The 21,952-nt window shown below is 36.0% G+C and overlaps 3 protein-coding genes across 3 annotated transcripts in view; all 3 read right to left on the bottom strand.

Moving 5' to 3' along the window:
* The window catches only part of LOC101083451 (olfactory receptor 8K1), a 52,519-nt gene extending 30,991 nt beyond the window's left edge, over positions 1 to 21,528 (bottom strand). Inside the window, exon 1 of the mRNA XM_023239839.2 lies at positions 21,411 to 21,528. The gene's annotated coding sequence lies outside the window, so the exon portion shown is untranslated. The remainder of the gene's footprint in view (positions 1 to 21,410) is intronic.
* Positions 2,024 to 21,542, bottom strand: LOC101082516 (olfactory receptor 8K3-like). Its single transcript, XM_023239738.2, has 3 exons — positions 21,411 to 21,542; positions 5,699 to 5,834; positions 2,024 to 2,991 (listed from the first exon to the last, which is right to left on the bottom strand). Exon 3 carries the CDS (start codon positions 2,966 to 2,968, stop codon positions 2,027 to 2,029), a length of 942 nt encoding a protein of 313 aa, XP_023095506.2. The 5' UTR covers positions 2,969 to 2,991; positions 5,699 to 5,834; positions 21,411 to 21,542; the 3' UTR covers positions 2,024 to 2,026.
* Positions 16,082 to 19,425, bottom strand: LOC101082945 (olfactory receptor 8K3-like). Its single transcript, XM_045039296.1, has one exon. The coding sequence runs from the start codon at positions 18,987 to 18,989 to the stop codon at positions 18,048 to 18,050; it is 942 nt and encodes a 313-aa protein (XP_044895231.1). The 5' UTR covers positions 18,990 to 19,425; the 3' UTR covers positions 16,082 to 18,047.
* Positions 21,543 to 21,952: the final 410 nt, after the last annotated feature.

Genomic DNA, 21,952 nt, shown 5'->3' with positions numbered 1-21,952 from the left:
ATACTTTCATACAAAATAGTTTTACTGCCCTAAAGTTTTTCTCTCTTCCTCTATTCATCCCTTCTTCTTCCCTAACTCCTGGCAACCACTGATCTTTGTACTGTCTCCATAGTTATGCCTTTTTTCAGAGTGTCATAGAGCTGGAATCATACTGTAAGTAGTGTTTTCAGATTGGCTTCTTTTACTTAGCAACAGTCATTTATGGTGGCACCATATCTTTCTGTGACTTGCTGGATCATTTCTTTTTAGTGCTGAATAATATTCCATTGTCTGCATATGTCATGGTTTACTTACCCATATACTTACAGAAGGGCATCTTGATTGCTTTGCATTATGTACTTTTCCTTTTTTTTTTTTTTACTTTTTAAAAATTTTGGTTCAAGTTTTTATTAAAATCCTAGCTACTTAATATATAGGGTAATATTGGTTGCAGGAGTAGAATTTAGTGATTCATCACTTACATATAACACCCAACGCTTATCACAACAAGTGCCATGATCATGCACTTCTTAAATTTTATTCCAATGAATTATTTTATTCAATGTCCATTGGCTAAACAGAGACTTTATTGCATCATGGTGACCAAAGCAACTATCATTAACTCCTAACTTCAGTAAAATCCCAGAAATACTAAGAAGAATAAAAGTAAGCAAAGGGGAAATTAAAAATAAGCACATGGGAAAGTGTGGAGTGACATAGATTACCTATGCATGAGAGGCAAGATCTGTGTGTCCTTGCCATGTATCCATCCTCATTCACCTTAGAAGTATGACAGAGTTTGGGGCTCCTGGGTGGCTCAGTAGGTTAAGCAGCCGACTTCGGCTCAGGTCATGATCTCACAGTCTGTGAGTTCGAGCCCTGCGTCGTCGAGCTCTGTGCTGACAGCTCAGAGCCTGGAGCCTGCTTCCGATTCTGTGTCTCCCTCTCTCTCTGACCCTCCCCTGCTCATGCTCTGTCTCTCTCTGTCAAAAATAAATAAACATTAAAAAAAAAGAAGTACGACAGAGTGCAAAAACAGGATTGTTCATTTCCCTTTGCTTCCCACATGTAAGAGAATCAATCAATGCAGGTAAATGGTGATAGTCCATTAACATATGGTGCATAAAAAGTATTGATAAATTTTGGGAAACATCAATCCAAGAAAAGAGAAGCAATACAATTAATTCATTGTAGAATAGTCTTCTTACTCAAGGATACAAAAACAAATGGAATATATTTTTTATACATGGATAATTACTTTTCTTAAAAAAGATAAGGCAATATTATAATATACTAAACCAACAAGCCAGATTACTAAGAACAACCAGTTGAGGGAAAAAGCACAAACCAGGGAGCCCTCAAAACTTTATCTTAATTTGAATATCCTCAGATATCAACCAAAGGGGCTTTGTGAGACAAACCACGGGCCACTCAGATTGCTGGATTACCAAGTATGTTCAGTCTATTGGCATAGACTCATAAATTGAGGAGAAGAAAGGGGAATCTCAATGCTTGTAATAAAGGTGTTTGAGCACACTACTGTGACCCAATACTTCAAATCATCAGATATCACAGAAACAACCAGTATTAAAATAATTCCAAGACATACCAGGGAAGAGTTTGAAGGCTAACACAGAAGGAAAGGACTTACACACACACACACACACACACACACACACACACACACATATACATAGGCACTGCATTTTTACAATATATAGGTGAGAAAGACACAGAAATACTTGACAGTTTTGTGTTTATGTGTCTCTCTTTGTGTATATCCATCTAACACATTCTACTGTACTATAATATTTACTTGATTTACATACACAATCCACCTTTCTCTTGGAAGGAAGGCGATATTTTTTACTATTTTGTTCACAAGTCAATTTACAACAGTTAGACGTGCCTAGCATACAGAAGACAATCTATAAACTGTCTTCAAATATGTTGAATGCATTTGTGTTTCCTCTTTTCTTCAGAGGCACAGAGAGAAAAATTTAAAGTCCATAAGCTAGTTTATAGGAATCATGTTAGACAGTGCATTTTAAAAAAAAGAATTACATATTTTTTTCCACATCCTTTGTCCTGCATATTTTACATCCTTGTTCCTCAAGCTATAGATCAAGGGATTCAACATGGGGATAACAAGGGTGTAAAATATGGACGCCACTTTATCAGTGTCAAAGGAATGACTGGACTCAGGTTGCACATACATAAATATCAGAGTCCCATAGAACACTGTGGCCACTGTCAGGTGGGACCCGCAGGTAGAAAAAGCCTTGTGTCTACCCTCAGCTGAGTTCATCCTGACAATGGCTACAAGGATCAGGAGGTAAGACACAATAACTATCAAAAGGGATGAAATCAAATCAAAACCGGCTAAAATCAGAATAATCATTTCAGTTTCATGTGTATTTGAGCAAAGCAAAGATATCAAGGGGAGACTGTCACAGTAGAAATGACTAATGACATTGTAGCCACAGAAGGACGAACTAAAAATCTTTATGGTGACTATAAGAGACACAAATGTGCTGTAGAGATAGAGGATGGCCACCAGCACCTGACACACCCTTTGTGACATGATGACTGGATAGCGCAGAGGGTGACAGATGGCCACATAGCGGTCGTAGGACATTGCTGTTAGAATAAAAAGTTCACTAACAATGAACACAAGAAAGAAAGCGAGCTGTATAGCACAAAAATAACAGGAGATTGTATTTTGATCCACAACAAAATTGACTAGCATTTTGGGTCCTACAGTTGTTGAATAACCCAGATCGGTGAGAGCCAGGTGTCTGAGGAAGAAGTACATGGGTGTTTGCAGCCTGGAGTCCATCTGGGTGAGGATGATCATGCCCAGGTTGCCCACCACTGAGATCATATAGATGATGAGGAAGAGCCCAAATAATGGAGCCTGCAGCTCAGGACGGTCTGTGATTCCCATGAGAATGAATTCATTGAGCATTGTTAGATTATGTGTTTCCATGCAGACTTATCAGGAAACCTATTCTGGATAGAGATATCAGCATGGTCAGTGGATTTCATGTACTATCACTTGGGTGAATTTTAGTATGCAAAACTCATGTAAATAAAATACATCCAAACTTTCCAATTTCAGATATTTTAAAATGCAGCCATCTCCCTCAAGGCTAGTATAACATAAACATAGACAGTCAGTGGTCCTCAACTGGAGGCAATTTTATTGTAACCGAATGTCGTTTTATCGATATCTAGAAGACATTTTGGTTGTCACAACTGGAAGGTGGGGCTCTACGGGCTTGTGATGATTAGAGGTCAGTTTTGTTTCTAAACAGCCTGCAATATTCAATATTCAGTTAGAAATAGCAATAATGCCAAGTTTGAGAGACCAGGATGGTATAGACAGATAAGTAGATAAATAAGAGAGAGAAAAAATAGATACATAGGTAGATACAAAAACATATACGTATATAAATATAGATATAGATATAGACATAGGTACACACAGGAAACATTTTTTAAATCAAAACTATGTTAAAAATTTGACTGTAATACATAGAAACCATACGGTACAATGTTTTAAAGTTTTCAATTAGTCGTTGATATAATTGCAATTACACAGCAGCATTTATAAATTGTAGTTAATACTATAACTTAATATATACGTCAATATATAACCAATTATATTATACAATTATATAATAAATACAATAAAAATTTAAAATCCCCAATTCTCAAAAATATACAGAACCCACTGCTTCGATACATATTCCCATAAAATCCTTTACACCTACAGGTGATACAGGCTGACACAGTTGTCACAATTGGTACTGTGTGTGTGGGCACATGTATAAATTAAAAAAAAACTATAATGGATTACAGCTGAGAATTATTTGTCTTTATGGCATAAATATATGAGGTAGATTTATATAGATAAGGTCTGTTATACCTCCACTTATGGCATATATGAGGGTTACTCTGGGCCAGTAATCTAACTTAGCTAAAACTTTATTCTCATATACAAAACAATACTTCCTTGCGTAGGGCTCTTGAGAGGGATAAATGAAAATTGAATGATTCAATGTGCCGATGCTACTTGAAAATCATGTACGTCGTGTTTGTTTGTTTGTATTATTTTTTTTAAGTTTATTTATTTATTTTGAGACAGGAAGAGATAGAGGAGGGACAGGGAGAAGAAGAGACAGAATGCCAAGGAAGCTTCATGTCATCGGACTAGAACTCTGTGTGGGGCTCGAACTCATGAACTATGAGATCATGACCTGAGCCAAGATCAACAGTTGGACACTTAACCGACTGAGCCACCCAGATGCCCCAGTTTTTCTTTCTTTCTTCTTTTTTTTTAATGGTAGCACTAACTTAGCTCAAAGCAGGTCTCATCACATATTTGTATGTAAACTCTTCTGGACTATGAAATATCTTCTTTGTCCATGCTATGAGGATGAACAGGTGCAGAATAGGTCAAGTACAATCAAATGCAGCTTAATGCAGGCCCTACCCTGAGCCCCTTCTCCATAACTATATTGGGCAGTCAAGGTGCTATTCTTTTAATTACTTGTCTTCTAATTTCCTTAACTGTTTTGACAAAATATAAAAATAAGTTTCTTTTGATATAAATTTTCTTAAAAAAAGTAATCTTCCCCAAGGAACATTTTCATGTCAATTATAGTCATGTACTAACATGCACGTGACAAATCAAATACACTTCATCATGCGAGAACCCAAAGAGATGAGGAAATCTGGGCCCATTGGGAGAATGAGCAGCCGTGGGCATTGTTTTCATATAATAAAGATTCATAAAAAAAACTCCCTTTGGATAAAGAGACACTGTACTTTAAAAAACTGTTTAAAGTTCCCATGGAGGTGAATTAAATGCACTAAAGATGAGATATACATGGATTCTTTGATATTCCTTTAAGTTCTTCTAGACCTTAAGGCCACAGGAACTTCTCCAAACTATAATATAACACAAAACACAGATATACGTTTTAACCAAATAAAAATGTAACTAAATATCCCTAACAATATACAGATTAGGAATATAACAGTAAGAAGGGGATGGCAGATTAAGACAAGAGAAGTATTAAATTTAAAATATTGCCAGTATGAATACTTCCTTAAGAAAAAAAAAATAGAAATGATACTAGATATAATGAAACATACATTGCGACATAATCGATACATTATAATGTAGTTACATTACATACTTACAGCAGTCTCTGATCTATACGAAAATAAAAACATACAAGTGTAAATAAAACATTAGATAAAAAATGGGTACATAAAATTTGCGCTTAACTCATTTAAAATATTGCTGCTAATATTGTGACATCCTGATAACCTGCCTTGCCTTGATGCACACACCTTTCTTCCATCATAAAGACGGAAGCATGTATCAGTCGATAGTAATTTTAGAAAAATATCTTCTGCAAATTCAATAAGGCGTGGTATCAATCTTAACTTTTGTTTGTTTTGTTTCGTTTTAAAAATATGAAAGACTAAGAAAAAGCATACTTGGTATGTTCCAAGTTTTCTCTAAGGTAAGGAAAGATCAATACGTTTCGTTTTATTTTGTTTTGTTTTTCTCTAAGTTTTAGAGTTCTAGGGAAAGGACCAAATTGTTCACAGTGTAACATTTTTGTTGAATACCAATTGTTATTTTTTTTTAAACTGTATTCTTTGAGATAATTATATCTGCTTCCCATTAAATTCCACTCACATTGAAGCACATGCTGAACACCGTATCGTTGCCATAAAACGGGGTACCTGAAAGTCTGCAAGTCTCCAAATAATGCTTTTCACATGTCAGCGTGAGGTAGAATACCCTCTCTCCCTTTCCTGTCTCATCAAGAGATCTGGAAAGAATCATATTTATATTTTTATTTAAATAATCACTAAATCTTAAGTTATATGGAAAGGGTCACTAAATAACTAAGAGTTTGCAAGGACCTCAAAATGAAAGACGGAGCACCTGCGGCCTCTTAATTTGGCCAAGTTTTAAAAACGAGTATCTCTTTAGTTACACTTCACTTGATCTCTGTTTCGGTCTGCATTGGAGATATAATTAATTCTGTAAAATGAATATTTTGTAAGCAATAGCGTGATGTTTCCATGAATAGTTTGTCGATCCAGGTAAAAATACTCGCACAGTAGGAAGAGAAAAGGGTAGGCATCCTATTCCTGCTTAGGCATTATGGAGTAATAAAAGCAAAAACGAAAACAGAACAGAACAAAATCCCCCCAGCCAAACAAAAGATACTAAAACATAAATGGCAACTTGTTGCTACAGCTTTGCTATTGAATTAAAGCCGAACTTTTCCTATGTCACTTGATCATTGTTGGTGTTGGTAACATAAGATACCCCATGAAATCTTCTATCATTTTACCTGGAATGAAGCCTCTGTCTTGACTCCCTCCTGTGTTTCTTACATGGCATATTGAGAGCAATTTATGGCTTTTTTTTTTCAGCTTTTGAGACTCTCCCTGAGGAGATTATCCCAAAAGTATTTGTGAGCATAACAAAATGTCTGGAGGTTGTCCTTTAATTATCAGAGAAAATGTGTATTTATTGTCTTTTCTCTCTCTCTTTCTTTTCTTTCTTTTTGACTTCCTTTCTGAATTCCTTCCTTCCTCTCTCCCTCCTTCCTTCCTTCCTTCCTTCCTTCCTTCCTTCCTTCCTCCCTTCCTTCCTTCCATTTTTTTACTCTTGGTTACCTTTCCATTTGTATGCATGGGACTCTTGATTAAAATATCATATCTATAGGGCATCCCAAAAGGAATCTGCATTTTCACAATGGTCTCTTGAAATGAATAGTGCAGCGGAGAAGTGTTTACACACTGTCCTATGACCTTATTTTTAAGTTTTTAGGGAATCAAAAGAATACATTATGCAAATATAAGATGCTGCTTCTTTGATTGGTGGCTCTTATTGTTTTTACTTTTCCCAAAGGGACAGAAATTAGTTACTGTTATTCCTCACTTTATTGCAAATTTCCAACTGTCTGTTCATTGTTCTCTTGTATTTTTGCTTTTTTTCCTTTTACTGCATATTGCACCATTTCAGTGATTCCATTCTGTTAACCCTCAACCCTAAATAGATCTATTCCCATGCCACAAAATTCCATTTAGCTGTCCCCTTATAGTGACACCTCCCACCTCCACTTCTGCCACTGTTACTAATTCCTGGTAATCAATGATCTCTTTTCCATCATTATATTTTTATCTTCTATAAAAATGTTTTATAAATAATATACCATTTGTGGGGTACCTGAGAGTCTCAATCTGTTAAGGGTTCCATTCTTGATTCTGGCTCAGGTCATGATCTTTGGGTCATGGGAGGGAGCCCTGAGTGGGGCTCTGCCCTGGGCATGAAGTCTGCTTTAAGATTCTCTCTCTCCCTCTGCCCCTCTCCCACTCATGCACACTCTCATGCTCCTTCTCTAAAATAAAAAAAAATCCATTTGTAATTTTGTAAAAAAATGTTCATTCATTTTTGAGAGAGAGAGAGAGAGAGAGAGAGAATATGTGAGGGGGGCAGAAAAAGAGGGGGCAGAGGATCCAAGGCAGGCTCTGAGCTGACAGCAGCAAGCTGGAGGCAGTGCTCGAACCCACCAACCGTGAGATCATGACCTGAGGCAAAGTTGGATGCTCAACAAACTGAGACCCCCAGGTGCCCCTACCATTTTTAATCTTTTTAGATTGAATTTTTTAACTCACCAGAATTCTCTTGAGATTCACTTGTATTTTGTGTATATAAATCATTTGTTCCTTTCTTGTTACTGAGCAGTATTGCACAGTATTGATTAATTTAATCATTCATTCACTGAAAGGCATTTGAGTTCTTTCCAGTTTTCAACTATTAAGAGTAAAACATCTGTAAATGTTCACTTAAACATGATTATGTGAACACAGATTTTCATTCCCTTGGGATGGGTATCCAAGAGTGAGATTTATAGGTTGTTTTAATTTGGATCAAGTCCAGTTTACCAGTACAGTAAAACCTTGGATTTCAAGTAACCTGTTCTGCGAGTGTTCTCCAAGAAGAGCAAACATTTTAAATAAATTTTAACTTGATAAATGAGTGATGTCTTGCATAACAAGTAGTACGTGATGCCACATATCACATGATCACAATTGAGCCAATGGTTCCTCTCTCTCTCTCTCTCTCTCTCTGTCTCTGTCTCTATCTCTATCTTTATCTCTTGCTGTAGGATTGTGGGTGATCATCTTCCATGCTTGGATGTTCAATCTCAGGACGTGGTGTTTGGCAGAACATTGGTGATTTTTCAGAACATTGGAAGGTGCCCACAACTGGCTCTAGTGCATTTATTCTCACTTCAAAGAACCTATGGGAAGTTATTTGCTTTTCCATACAAGGGTAAGCTTAGGAATGCTTTGCCTCCTTCTAGGTCAGGCTGACTGCAGACCCTTTCCTCTGCTGCCTTACTGACAGTTATATTAGATACAGTATATGACAAGAGTTTATAAATACCGTACTGTAGTCAATAATTGTGCAAGAGTATACAATAGTCCCCATGCAGAAAAAGTTGAAAAGAAAGGTGGTGAGAAGAAGGAGAAGATCAAGGTGGAAGTTAAGAAGAAAATCACGGAGAAGTACAAATGAGGTATGTGAGTGGCTGAAATTACAAGATTTTATAAGAAGTCTATGTTGACCACTTGCACAATATTAAAGAAGAAAGAAGAAACAAGGGGGCTAGATGCCACAAAAGGAGTCATGAGAATATTAAAGCAATATCGATGTGTTCTGGAAGATGTAGAAAAGTCGCTCCTGGTTTGGATGAACAAGAAGCAACTGGCAAGTGATACTATGACTGAGAACTTTATCTGCAGGAAGGCAAAGGCCTTGTACACCAACCTCATGAGTAAACTGCCACGCACATCAACAGAAAACAAAGAAGACTTCAAGGCAAGCAGGGGATGATTTGGTAATTTTAGAGAGGTGGCATCCATATTGTTGTGAAGCATGGACAGGCTGTCAGTTCAGATGCTGAGGAAGCTGAGGTGTTTGCTACTGAATTCCACAGGTTCATAGTTTCTGAGTGTTACCTGCCGGGGCAAGTTTTTAACTGCAATGAGATGGGGCTTTTTTTGGAAAACGATGCCAAAGAGGACTGACCTTACAGAAGAAGAAAATACAGTGCCTGGTCACAAGCCCATGGAAGACCATCTCACCCTCTTGCTCTGTGCTAAGGCAAGCAGGGATTTCAAAGTCAACCCCCGACTCATGTATCATTCTGAGAATCCATGAAGCTTCAAGAAATGCAAGGTGCAGAAGAGCCAGTTAAACGTGATGTAGAGGTCCAACAGCAAGGCTTGGGTCATTGCCATCTTGTTTGCTGAGTGGATCAATGAGGTCTTCAGTCCTTCAGGGAAGAAATACCTTTTAGAAAAGAATTTGTTACTCAAAGCCTTGCTGGTTATGGATACTGCTCCTGCTCATTCTCCAGACTTGGATGATGTCTTCCTGGAGGAATTCGATTCATTAATGTCAAGTTCCTTCCTCCCAACCCCATTCCAATCCTCCATCCCATGGATCAGCAGGTCATTTTGAACTTTAAAAAGCTTTATACCAAAGCACTATTTCAGCAGTGCTTTGAGGCAACCCAAGGAACAAACCTCACCCTCTGAGAGTTTTGGAAAAATCATTTCCACATTGCAAACTGCCTCAAGATCATTGAAAAAGCCTGGGATGGGGCCACCAAGAACTCTCAGTTCTACTTGGAGAAAACTGGCCTGATTGTGTTCACGGACATGTCTTAGAGGGGTCTTGCTCATGAATAAGAGCCACCTGTTGTCAGTGAAATTGTGTCCTTGGAGAAGACCAGGGGACTGGAGGTGAATGAGGACGATATTCAGGAGCTGGTGGAGGAATATGGCCAGGAGCTGACCACCGGCGAACTGATGGATCTGCATTGGGAGCAACCAGAAGAGGTTACGGAGGAGATCTCGTCTGCAGAGGAGGAGGAGAAAAAGGCGGAGGAATCCCTTGCTTCTAATGAGATTAGGGAGACTTGTAAAATGTGGGAAAGGCTTCAAAATTTTGTAGAAAAGCACCACCTGAATGAGGCTGTAGCAGTGCAAGCGATGGATGTGTTTAATGACAGGACAATGCCATATTTCCGTGAAATCCTCAAAAGGAGGCAAAAGCAAGTGTCACTGCATAGGTTCATTGTTAAAGTTGCACAAAAAGAAAAAGATTCCATTGAGCCAATAGACAGCAGGGATTCCATCAGTGATAGGAAATGTCATCCTGCACAATAACCTTCCCCTCCCTTGTCTCCCTCACACCAGCCACAAAGGTTTTCAAAAGTAAGTACAGGTTAATTTGTTTATTTTTCTTTACATTTTGTATTTTATTATTTTGTATTATGTTACAGTATGGTAATCATTTTTATATGAATATTTTTGGGTTCTGGAATGAGTCATCTGAGTTTCCATGATTTCTTATGGGGAAATTCACTTTGATATACAAGTGCTTTGGAATACAAGCATGTTTCCAGAAAGAATTACGCTTGCAAACCAAGGCTTTACTGTCTTTATAGTTTATGCTTTTGATGTCATGTCTATAAGCTCTTCACTGGCCTGAGGTCCCGAATACAGGTTTTCCCCTACATTTTTATCTAAACGTTTTATAGTTTGCCATTTTCCATTTAACTTGCTATTCACTTTGTTGTTAAATTTTTGTATAAGGTTTAAGTTAACATTATTTGTTTATTTTTTGCCTCTGTATTCCCAAATACAGCACCACTATTTTTTTAAGGCTATTCACTTCTTTTGAACAACCTTTATATCTTTATAAAATTTTAGCTGAACTTTTGCATCTTTATAAAATTTTAGTTGAACTGTTTAGTTGACAGAATAGAGGTCTAGTTCTGTCCATTTATGTGAGATTCATTTATGTGGTGGTATCTCCACCAAAGTCACACAGACTTGATTATTGTGGCTGCGTAGTAAATCTCTACATGGAGTGGATTGTTTTCTTCCTCATTATGCTGCATTTTATTTTATTTTATTGTTATTTTTTAAATGTTTACTTATTTTCAGAAAAAGCGAGAGGGGGGAGAAGGAGGGAGAGAGAATCCTAAGCAGGCTCCATGCTGCCAGGGCAAAGCTCATCGCAGGGCTCTATCTCACAAACCATGAGATCATGACCTGAGCCAAAATCAAGAGTTAGTTTCTTAACTGACTAAGCCATGCAGAAGACCCTCATTATTCTCCATTTTAAAATGTGTTTCATCTCCGCTAGGTCCTTGAAGTGTCATGTACATTTCAGTATAAGTTGCTACCACAAAAATCTTGCTAAGTTTACATTTAATCTATAGATTGGTTTGTAAAGAATTGATATTTTTACTGTATTGAGTCTTCTAATCTCTGAACTCAATGTGCCTTCTAATTTATTCAGATCTTTTTTTGATTTCTTTAATTACTACTTTGTACTTTTCTGCATATAGATCTTGTACATGATTTGCTTGTTTCTAATTACATATTTCAGTATACGTGATGAATTTTGAATGTTTTATTTTTTATTTAGTTTGGAATATATGTAAATTATAATACTTATTGTATATAATATATAGTATTATATAATATATAATATATAATATATATAATATTATATATAATATTTGTTCATTAATCATATATCATGTTACCTTACTGAACTCACAATTGTTTTAAACTTTTGTTTTTCAGATTCGTGGAGATTTTTTTCATTAGATAACATATCTTTTGCATGTAAGGATCATTTCATTTTTTTTTTGTTTTGATTTCCAAGTTGTAAATATTCTATGTGTTTTTCTTGCACTTTCTGGGAATTGTTTGATCTGCTTTATGTAAATATAGGTGATTTCGCATTTTTAGATTTTTTTTGTAAACGTAATTGTAAATTATTTAGCTTTTTTGTTTTGCCATCTTTTACTCAGCAGAAGTATTCTGAGATCATCCACATTTTTGGATGTACCAATAATTTATTACTTTTTTTTAAAAAAATTAAATGTTAGCTAGCATACAGTGCAATATTGGTTTCAGGAGTTGAATTCAGTGATTCATCTCTTACACACAATACCCAGTACTCATCACAAGTGCTCTCCTTAATTCCCATCCCCCATCTAGCCCATCCCCCCCCCCCCCCGCCCCCATCAACTCTCAGTTTGTTCTCTATTTTTAAGAGTCTCTTGTGGTTTGTTTCCCTCCTTCTCTTCACTGAGAGTAGCATTCACTTGCTTGGATATCCTACAGTCCATTCTCAAGCGTATGAACATTTGGCTTGTTTCCAGTTTGAGGCCATTACAAATGAAAGTTAATAAAACTGAAGGGGGAGAAAAATTCCTCCTTTACCACCTTAACGTTTCCACCTTGGCCTGAGATCTGACACAAGAGATAATGGGACAAAAGCATACAGATTTTATTTAGTAAATTTTTACATGTATGTGGGAGTCTTCACAAGAAGTATGAAAACCCAGCGAACTGGCAGGATCAAGTATTTATCTACTAAGTTGAACAAAGAGTGGCATTTGTAGGGGCGGGTGCCTGGGTGACTCAGTTGGTCTGACTCTTGGTTTCAGGTCGGTCATGATCAATGGTTTGTGGATTTGAGCCCGGCATGAGGCTGCACACTGACAGTGCGGAGTCTGCTTGGGATTTTCTCTCTCTCTCTTTCTCTCTCTCTCAAAATAAATAAACATTAAAAAAACATAGTGGCAAGGTGCCTGGGTGGCTCGGTTGGCTGAGTGTCTGACTTCAGCTCAGGTCATGATCTCACGCCCTGTGAGTTAGAGCCCCACATCAGGCTCTTTGCTGACAGCTCAGAGCTTGAAGCCTGCTTCGGATTCTGTGTCTCCACCTTTCTCTGCCTCTCCCTGCTCATGTCTCTCTCTGTGTGTCTTGCCCTCTCAAAAGTAAATAAATACCAAAAATTAAAAAGATAATAAAATAAATGGAAAAAATAGTGGCTATTGTAGAAGATTAAAATATTTAGGGGGACCAAAAACAGGTAGGAATTATTTTATCAAGCTCTGCACAGGTTTCTTCTGGCTTCAAGCCTCCATCTCTGGTGATGAGAATGGTTTTCCTTCTGGTATAAGGTGGTCATCGTTGACATGGGAATTTCATTTTCTGCTTTCAGAGGGAAAAAGGAAGTTCAGAGTGCCCTTCTTGCACTACCTGTGTTTTCTGCATCTTTAGATCAAAGTAATCAATACGCCAAAGCAACACATTTGGAAGTGACATGTTCTGAATCTTCCAGTTGCTATAGACATTTGGATACAAGTCTTATAAGATGTGTTGCCATTTCTCTTGTAGAAAAAGCAAGAGTGGAAAGTCTCAATAATGTGTTAAATTTATGTTTAAGTTTTAAGACACTGATGCTTATAACAAACTCTTTTCAAATATTGATACTATTTTACTTTTCCATCAAAAAGAGTCTAGTTTTCTGTATACTCACTAACATCTTGGTATTCTAATAGATCTAGACTGTTATTTCATTGAGGTTTTAAATTTTTTGTTGATGTTTATTTATTTTTGAGAGGGAGAGAGAAGAGACTGAGAGGGGTAGAGGCAGAGAGAGAGGGAGACAGAATCTGAAGTAGGCTCCAGTCTCTGAGTTGTCAGCACACAGCCTGTTGCATGGCTCGAACTCACAAACTGCAAGATCACGACCTGAGCCGATGCTTAACCGACTGAGCCACCCAGGTGCTATTTGGTGAAGTATTTTTCAAATGTTTTGCCCATTCAGGAGGTCTATTATTATTACCATTGAGTTTTGAGATCTCTGTGTATGTTGTGGAATGAGTCTTTTACGAAATACATTACTTGAAACTCTTATCTTCCAGAACATAAATTGGTTTTACACCCTCTTAAGAGTATCTTTTGAAGAGTAGAAGATTTCATTTTTATGCTGTACAATGTATCAAAATTCTATTTTGTTGGTTTTACTTTGGGTGTTGTATCTAAGAAGTCTTCACGCAACCCAAAATCATGAATATTTTCTACTATGTTTTCTCCTGAAATTTTTAGATTTTAGGTATTATATTTATATCTGTGATCCATATTAGGTGAATCTTTATATGAATTATGGGTCAACATTCAATATTTTGTGTATATATAGTTTATATATATATGCATGTATATATATGATGTATATATATACATATATTATATATATATATTTAAAATATATTTTATATGTCTCTCTATATATAGTAGATATGTACATAATACAGTTATACACATGTATATATATGTATATATAAAATTAGTCCATTATCATTTGTTGAAAGATCTGTTCTTTCTTCAACAAATGGCCTTTTTCTTTGACCTTGTGGAAAATTTGTTGTTCACATATGCATGGGTCCTTTTCTGGTCTATCAGTTTTGTTTCATTGATCTAATCATCAATTTTCATACCAGTGCCGAACCCTTTTGACAACTGTAGCTTTGGAATGAGGCTTGCAATCAGTTAGTGTTTTTCATAATGTTTATATTACAACTCTGTTTCTTTCTTCAAGTTAATTCAGCTATTCTAGGTCTTTGCATTTCTTTCTGTATTTTAGTTTCAGCTTCCCAGTGCTTACCAAAAAATAATGCCTGCCTGGGTTTTTGTTGGAGTTGCCTTGAATCTATAGATACATTTGAGAAATTTTTTCAACAACATTGAATATTCCAGAAAATAAACATAGCTTCTCTCTCACTTACTTACATATTCTTTAGTGTCTTATAAGGATGATTCTTAATTATGTGTACAAATATTTTTTCATGTTTATCTTTAAGTATTTTGTAGTTTTGATATGTTCGTAACAGGTATTTGAAATTCCATTTCTACTTTTTCCTGGGTAGTCTATAGAAATTAACCATTATTTTGCATACTGATCCTCTTTTTTGAAACCACAATAAATTCACTTTGCAGTTCCATTACTTTTTTTCTGTAGGCTCCCTTAGATTTCTACCTGCACAATCCTGTCATTTGCTAATAAACAAAGGCAGTTTTGCGTCCTCCTTTCCAATCTGTAGACTTTCTATTATGTATTTATTTTTTCCTTGCCACGTTGTGTTGAACATGAAGTCCGACACAATGTTGAACAGAATCAGAAAGAAGAGTCCTCCTTGTCTTGTTTGTGCTCTTATGGAAATGTATTTCATTCTTTTAATATGGGATATACTGGTTTATGTATATGTAGGTCTATGTAGGTTTTTCATCAGTGCTCCTTATCAGTTTTAAGAAGTCCCATTTAACACTAGCATGGCCAAAGTTTTTATTTTTAACAGACGTTAAAACCTCATTTAATACTAGTATGGTCAAAGTTTGTATTTTTAATGGATATTGAAATTTTAAAATGTTTTGCTGCATTTATTGAGATGCCAACTTTTTTTCCCCTTCTCATTTTTAATATGGTGATTTTATTTTTGACTGTCAAATCATCTGTACATTTCTGGGGTAAGCCTAATTCTGCGCATGATTGTTTTTACCTACTGCTAGATTCCATTTGCTGGAACTCTTGGAACCATTGCGTAAGCAATCATAACTTATATTGTTCTGTTGTTTTCTTTCCTTATGATGTTTTTTGCTTTTAATATTAAGGGAAAGCACTCCTCAAAGAAAATTGACTTTTCACTTTAGTTTTCTAGAAGAAAATGTATGGTAATTGGTTATTTGTTTTACCTAACATTTAGTAGAGTTTCCCAGTCGACTCCGGGGCTTGATTTTGGACTGGTGACAGTTATTTTTCATAAATATTTCCATATTGAGATTCCTTTCATCCTGAACTTTTTAATACAGTATTTCTTAGGGTCCATAAATATGAAAATATATAACACACCTATTCTTAATATCGTAAAGACACCCGTAGTGTCTCTAAATTTTTTGTACCTTTTATATTCTAAATTTTGTCAATCTTTCTGAATCATCTTTGATTAATATGTAAATTTGTAACATTCTTCATAATATCATATGCAAATTTCAGTTATGTACCAAGCATTGATTTTTTAATTTTTCCATTTTATGGAAAATATTAAACTTCCTGAAATAATTTATAGGTGTACTTAATAGTAAAATATAGACTAACTTCTAAAATAAAATATGTTATTAAAATTGGTAAATCTCAATGTATTTTGTTCTGTTTCTGGTTTATCATTTGAGGGAATTGAAAGGTACAAGATTTGTTTTAGATGTGGGATAGCAGGTTATGTAGAGTTAGCTTATAGTTTTCAAATTCAGGTATTGGAGACTTTTACCTTCTTCTATTTCAAAAGTTATAATCATTTACTAAGGATAATATGGGGAAATATATAACCAAAAATATCAGTGTAAGCATTTTCATAATCTTGGCAGCCACCAATAATGAGTTTTTGCCTCTAGGAAACAAATTATTTCCATGTATTTATATTCCAAAATTCATCAGTGCATATTTCTTCTTAATAATTGAAAAAAATAATGACATAAATTCTATAGAGTATCCTCAGATAAAGATATACATATAGTGGAGTTTTTTGTTCCAAAGAGTTATTTTGATTCAAATTTGACTGACTATATAGAACATTTTATTCCATGATGGAGGACAGAGAAAACAGCCCAATCTCTCTGTGATGTAAGTAAATTTCCATGAGTGACAAAAAAGCTAGAAGTAAACAAAAAGGTGGAAAATCAGAATGGTTAGGAGGAAGTTTTCCAGAAGATGTAACCTATACTATATAACTTGTTTCATACCTTACTAAACTTTCACTAGAAATATAGTATAGGCCAAATTATGGGATTATCTCTTTGTGCTTCTTAGCTAGGGATCATCAAATCAATGCAGTGAAACAATGGATCCCAATAAAAATATATTACAAGCTTATAAGAACCAATACCAAAGAAAGTTATCCCATGAAAAAGGCAACAAACCTAATTCAACATAGAATAGACTTCTTATGCAAAGACACAAAACCAATTAGAAAATGAATTTTAAGCCATAAGTATTTTTATTTTTCAGAGATAAGAAAGTGTAACAACCTCATTAGACAAACACAGCACTTAGAGATCAAGACCCCAATAAACCATAAAACAAAAAAATTGGAAGCTTCTCTGGGAGACCTCAAGAAATTTATCTTTCTTTTCTCCAGCTTTATTGAGGTATAAAGGACATATAACATTGTGTAAGTTTAAGATGTACAGTGTGTTGATTTGATACACTTATGTACTGAAATATGACTAAAATTTAACATTGGCTGAAGTCTCCAGCATATCACATGAGTACCATTTGTTTTTTGCATGGATAATATTTAAGATTTACTCTCTTAGCATCTTTAAAGTATATAATGGAGTGTTTTTAACTATAATCAAGAAAATTGATCTTAATTTGTATATCTACTGGTATAGAGAAATGGACTGATTAAGATGAAATGCGGCACTGATGTTGTGAGTTACTACATATCTAAGTATGTTGAGTCAATAGACTTACTAGGGCTTATCTATAGAAACAACTGCAACTGATGAGAAGAGCAGGACCTCGAAATCCCCCACATGGTACTGGGGCGTTTGAGTGAATTCACATGACTGTTGACTTCCAATCATAGTGCTACTTTGAGCCTCCTTGAAGCCTTGAAGTTTGATTTCAACACATGCCATAAGAAGAGTATAAAGGCTAAGGGAGAAGAATATGCTTACACAAACACATAAGCACAAACACAAACACACACACTGAGAGATTCATTCTATTGGTTGAGAACAACACAAGAATCATTTGAACTCTCTTTTTGTGCCTTCTTTTCTTCCTCACTCCTGCATGGCATACCCACTATCTTACCTGCATGGAATACCATATCCTATGGTATATGGTGTCTTGACAAATTCCACTATACCATAAATTGTACCTAATTATTATATTTATAATATAATATTTTTTCTATTTGTATGCTAACGTATTTACAACACATAGAAGTGTGATTGGCACTTAGAATACAACTTCCAAATGTATGTTGAACACATTTGTGCTTCCTATGATTCCTTCCAGTGACATACAGAACAAAGTTTGAAGCCCATATCCTAACTTACGGGGATAATATTGTATCCAAACTTTAAGAAAAAAGATTACACAGCTTTTTCCACATTGTTTGTACGGCACATTTTACATCCTTGTTCCTCAAGCCATAGATCAAGGGATTCAACATGGGGATAACAAGGGTGTAAAATATAGACGCCACTTTATCAGTGTCAAAGGAATGACTGGACTCAGGTTGCACATACATAAATATCAGAGTCCCATAAAACACTGTGGCCACTGTCAGGTGGGACCCGCAGGTGGAGAAGGCCTTGTGCCTACCTTCAGCTGAGTTCATCCTGACGATGGCTGTAAGGATCAGGAGGTAAGACACAATAACTATCAAAAGGGAAAAAATCAAATTAAAGCCTGCTAAGATCAGAATAATCAGTTCAATTTCATGTGTATTTGAGCAAAGCAAAGATATCAAGGGGAGACTGTCACAGTAGAAATGACTAATGACATTGTAGCCACAGAAGGATGAACTAAAAATCTTCATGGTGACTAGAAGAGACACAAATGCACTGTAGAGATAGGGGATTGCCACTAGCACCTGACACACACTTTGTGACATGACGACTGGGTAGAGCAGAGGGTTACAGATGGCCACATAGCGATCATAAGACATCGCTGACAGAATGAAAAGTTCACTAATGATGAACACAAGAAAGGAAGCGAGCTGTATAGCACAAAAATAATAGGATATTGTATTTTGATCCACAACAAAATTGACTAGCATTTTGGGTCCTACAGTTGTTGAATAACCCAGATCGGTGAGAGCCAGGTGTTTGAGGAAGAAGTACATGGGTGTTTGTAGCCTGGAGTCCATCTTGGTGAGGATGATCATGCCCAGGTTGCCCACCACTGAGATCATATAGATGATGAGGAAGAGCCCAAATAATGGAGCCTGCAGCTCAGGACGGTCTGTGATTCCCATGAGAATGAATTCATTCAGCCCTGTTAGATTATCTTTTTCCATGCAGGTTTAGTAGAAAATCTATTCTGGATGGATACATCATAAGAGTCAATAGATTTCATGTATTATCTCCTTGGCATAATTTAGTATGCCAAATTAGTATAAATAAGATACATCCAAACTATCCAATTTAGGATATTTGAAAATAAACTCATCTGTCACAAAGACTACTATGCATACTTAGAGAAAGAAAGGGAAATGGAAATAGATGAACGGTTCTCATTCCATGCACATTTTATTCCACAATGAATACTTTCCATTGTCTAGAGACATTTTGGTTGTCACATCTGGGAGTTAGGATTCTACCAGCTTCTAATGGCTAGACACAAGTTAAGCTGCTAAATATCTTAATATATCCAATACCTAGGCCATAAATATATTCAGCCAGGAATAACAACAGTAACAAAATTAAGAAACTCTGATGATATAATTAAATAGATAGATGAGAGAGAGAGAGAACGAGAGAGAGAAATGATAAATAGGTAGATGATAGATGATAGATAATAGATAATAGATAGATGGATAGATAGATAGATTGATAGATAGAAGTACATAGATATGAATACTAAGGCAAAAATAAAAATCAAGTTAAAATTTTAGGGATCAAAGATATAGGTGATTATTTTACTATTCCTTAAAGTATCATTATTTCTATGATTTATGGGATACAATCACAAGATGACATTTATAAAATACATCAATGATACGGCCTAATACGTATGTCAATGATATAATAAAATTTTTAAACCACAAATTTCCCAAATGCATAAAACCCACTACTCAAAACATGGTTTTATGAAAGGTATTATTATGAAACTGGCTGGAACGTTAACACACTTGACAGATATTTGACAAGCGTATGAATAAGAAAAGTTTGACAGATCACAGTGGGAATTATTTTTTATGTGGTGAAACATGCCAGGAGATATACGAGAATAAAAGTCTATATGACAATAAAACTCTCATATATAAAATTGACATTTCCTTGAAGAGCTTTTGTGTAGACAATGGAAATAGTTGGAAATAATTCTCAAATATCAAGTACACTGTGGGTTTCTGTTTGTTTGCTTGTGTTTTTTTAAAAAAATTTAAGTTTATTTTTATTTATTTTGAGAGACACAGCATGTCAGGGAAGGGGCAGAAAGAGAGGGAGACAGAGAATCCCAAGGAAGCTCTGCAGTCACAGCACAGAGCCCCAGATGGGGCTTGAACTCTCAAAACCAGGATATCATGACATGAGCCAAGCTGAGAGTTGGACACTTAATCGATTGAGCTACCCAGGTACCCCAGCTGGTGTTTTTAAGAGTGATAGCAACTTACCTGAAATGTTTCTACTTTCCTGACTTATATACCTATGCATTCTCTGGCCTGGGACTGAAGTTCTTTGTCAAGGCTATCGTAGGAAGAGGTGAGGAACTGTTTAAGCAAGACATACCTCACCACTCTTCCATGACAACATTTGAATAATCGTGTTGTGACTCCTTGGGTTACTTATCTTTTAATTTATGTATCAATTTTAGTAGTGTCTTAATATAAGTTATTTGGGTATGAATTTGCTTAAAATATTATTCTTCCTCTGGGGCACCAGGATAGCCCAGTCGGTTGAGTGTTGAACTCTTGATCTCAGTTCAGGTCACTATCCCAGGGTCTTGGAATGAAGCCCCATGTCCAGCTCCCCACTAGGTGTGGAGCCTGTTTGGAGTCTCTCTCTCTCCCTCTTTCTCCCCCTCCAACCCCCAGCTCATGCTGTCTCTCTCTCACTCTCTGTCTAAAAACCAAACAACTATTTTCTTTATGGCGTTCCCATTAAAATATAGATATACTAACTTGTATGTAATAAATCATATATACTTTACCAAGCAAGAAAGTTAGGGAACATGGTGGAATTGGGAGGAGAAAAAAAGTTCATGGCAGAAGGTTCGCATAAAGAAGTTTTATGAAAAATCCCTTTGAATTAAAGGGTAGAATGCTTTAAAGAAAAAATGTTGAAAGTCACTGTGATACACAATACCGTAGAAACAAAATACAATACACTAAAGGTGAGATATACGTGGATCCTTGGATGTGATTTGAAATCCTTCTCTACATTAAGTCCACAGAAAACCCTTCGAACTATCATAGAGCACACGATGCAGATACACCGGTATATAATCACATAAAATGTATCTAAATATCCTAAACACCCACAGATAAGAAGTTATGCCAGAGTGGGAAGCAGATGGCATGTTAAGGTAAGAGAATGAGGTTTGGTTAAAAAAATTGTGGGCATCAGTGCTCCTGTTTGAAGAAAAAAAAAAGGAAACTATATTGTTTGCAATAAAATTGCAAGGCAGAAGTCCCTGAGTGACCTAGAAGCAGACAAAAACATTCAATTTCACAACATAAAATACAAAGGTAATTATATGTAATTTCCCCTTAACTTACCTGAGTCTTCCTTATACCTTTGTGACCTCTTGACACTCTCCACTACACTGATTCACACACCGTTTTTCTGACGGGAATATGATAATGGGTATCAGTAGATGACCATATTAGAGATATATTCAGTAAATGCAGTCCAAATGCAGTATACATCTTGGGTTTTGCTTGTTAGTGTTTTTCTGCTTTGTTTTGTTTCCTTTGCAATCATGGAAGCCTAAAAAAAAATAATTAGCACTTTTTAAGTACCAATTTTTCTATGAGGTGGCGGAAGTTAAAAGCGTTTCCTCTCACCAGCTTTAGAATTCTATAAAAAGAATCAAATAGGAGTAGCAGTGTGGCTCAGTCAGTTAAGTACCCCACTGTCGATATCACCTCAGGTCATGACCTACAGGTGGAGAATCAAGCTCTGAGTTGGGTTCTGTGCTGAGCAGGGAGCCTGCTTGGGATTCTCTCTCTCTCTCTCTCTCTCTCTCTCTCTCTCTCTCTCTCTCTCTCTCTCTCTCCGTCTATCATTCACATACACACACTCTCTCTCAAAATAAACA

Source organism: Felis catus, chromosome D1, assembly GCF_018350175.1.
Source record: "Felis catus isolate Fca126 chromosome D1, F.catus_Fca126_mat1.0, whole genome shotgun sequence".
Lineage (NCBI taxonomy): Eukaryota > Metazoa > Chordata > Mammalia > Carnivora > Felidae > Felis > Felis catus.
Note: the sequence above shows the minus strand (reverse complement) of the source record. Positions and strands in the feature narration are given on the sequence as shown.